The sequence below is a fragment of the Bison bison genome, unplaced genomic scaffold (assembly GCF_000754665.1).
Source record: "Bison bison bison isolate TAMUID 2011002044 unplaced genomic scaffold, Bison_UMD1.0 scf7180017863683, whole genome shotgun sequence".
NCBI classification, from domain to species: Eukaryota; Metazoa; Chordata; class Mammalia; order Artiodactyla; family Bovidae; genus Bison; species Bison bison.
The window spans coordinates 65,779-67,553 of NW_011494255.1; the positions used below are offsets into that span (position 1 = coordinate 65,779).

A 1,775-nucleotide genomic window follows, 5' to 3' on the forward strand; every position below is an offset into this window, starting at 1 on the left:
TTATTTTTTGTGTGACTGGCTTGTGGGATCTTATTTCCCTGACCAGGGATTGAACCTGGGCCCTTGGCAGTGAAAGCTTGGAGTCCTAACCACTGGGTAGCCTGGAAAATCTTAACATCCCCCTATTTTTGCTTGTGCACAGCATTCACTCAGACCTGATGTAAACTTATTTTTTAATTTGGTTTTATGGCTTCCCCACCTTAAAGGTAAGCTCCCTCATAGTGTTCTTCACCAGTATGTTCCCTTTCACTGATTCATTCAATTAGAAAATATTTACTGAGCGTTTATTATGTGTCAGGCATTTTCAAGGCACTGTAGACACAACAATGAAGAAATCAGAACAGACAAAAATCTGCACCCTCAAGACAGGTGCAGGGGATTAAGAGATACAGACGATTATGTGCCTGTTAGTTGCTCAGTTGTGTTCGACTCTTTGGGACCCCCGTGGTCTGTCCATGGAATTCTCCAGACAAGAATACTGGAGTGGGTTGCCATTCACTTCTCCAGGGGATCCTCCCGACTCAGGGATCAATCCAGGTCTCCTGCATTGCAGGCAGATTCTTTACCGTCTGAGCTACCAAGGACTAATGGATTATGTTCCTGAGAATCCTTAACTAAGGATAACACTGTCTTTGCTTAATGGAATAGGAGCTCCTGGAAAGCAGACTCAGACTCTTAATAGCTTCTGTATTTGCAAACCTGGCAATGTGTGTGGAATTCAATAGGAACTTGGTAAATGTGTTTTGTGGTTGACTGACTGAATCAAAGAATGATTGAAGTGAAATGCCAGCATCCAGCAGATAATAGATGCTCCATAGTACCTGAATGAGATGTTGAGAAATTCCACCTTCAAAACAAGCCCGACCCATGGCATTCCTATCCCTGTTTTCCAAAGAGGACGTCCAGGCTAAAAGAAAGGAGGGTATCCTGTCTAGTTTCAAACAGGCTCCTCTGTCCATGGAATTTTCCAGGGAAAAATTATGGGAGCAGGTTGCCCTTTCCTTCTCCAGGAGACCTTCCAAACCCAGGGATCGAACCCATGTCTCCTGAGTCGCCTGCATTGACAGGTAGATTGTTTACCACTACGCCACCTGGGAAGCCCCAAGACCCAGCCAGGAGTCCTCAGTTCTCAACCATGAAGCCCCCCTTAGTTCTGGGGGGGAAAAAAGAAAAGAAAAAAAAAAACGGAGAGTAGGCTGAGAAGAAAATAAATAAAATTCTTTATTATATTCTAATACATAGTACAAATGGAGGTTAAATAAGAACAGAGAAATCAGGGGACCCAGGACAGCTTGTGCGGACCCCTTTCGCCCTGCCCCTAAAAATCCACACCCTGATCAATAAATACCCCTCCCAAGAGACCCAGAAGTCCCAGCCCGCCCAACCCCTCAAAAGAGTCCAGGCTGAGAAGTCTTGGGTCGAGCCCCTCACTTCACAGAGGAGGGCCACTGAGGCCCAGGGGGTCACCCAGCAGGTGCGTAGCTCCGGGAACCCCGCTAAGTCCCCTCGGGCCGCTCCCCGAGCCAGCGCCCCGTGCACCCAGGCTCACACCTGGACGCGGTAGCCTCCCGCCCGCCGCCGGCAGAGCCTCCGCACGCCCACCCAGTAGAGGGTCAGCATGACGGCCCAGTAGCCCACGTAAGCGCCGGCGCCCGCGGCCAGGTGGTGGGCCTCGGCCGCCCGGGAGGGGCCGCTCCAGTCGGCCCGGGCCTCGTGGACCACGCTGCGGACCAGGCCCCCGAGCAGCAGCAGCGCCCAGAGGGCCAGGGGCAGCA

The 1,775-nt window shown here is 51.1% G+C and overlaps 1 protein-coding gene across 1 annotated transcript in view; it reads right to left on the reverse strand.

Moving 5' to 3' along the window:
* Nucleotides 1-1,462: 1,462 nt before the first annotated feature.
* Nucleotides 1,463-1,775, reverse strand: part of HAS1 (hyaluronan synthase 1) — a 51,428-nt gene continuing 51,115 nt past the window's right edge. The window contains exon 12 of the mRNA XM_010833467.1: nucleotides 1,463-1,773. Within this exon, the coding sequence (XP_010831769.1) occupies nucleotides 1,546-1,773 (228 nt within the window). The 3' untranslated portion in view covers nucleotides 1,463-1,545. The remainder of the gene's footprint in view (nucleotides 1,774-1,775) is intronic.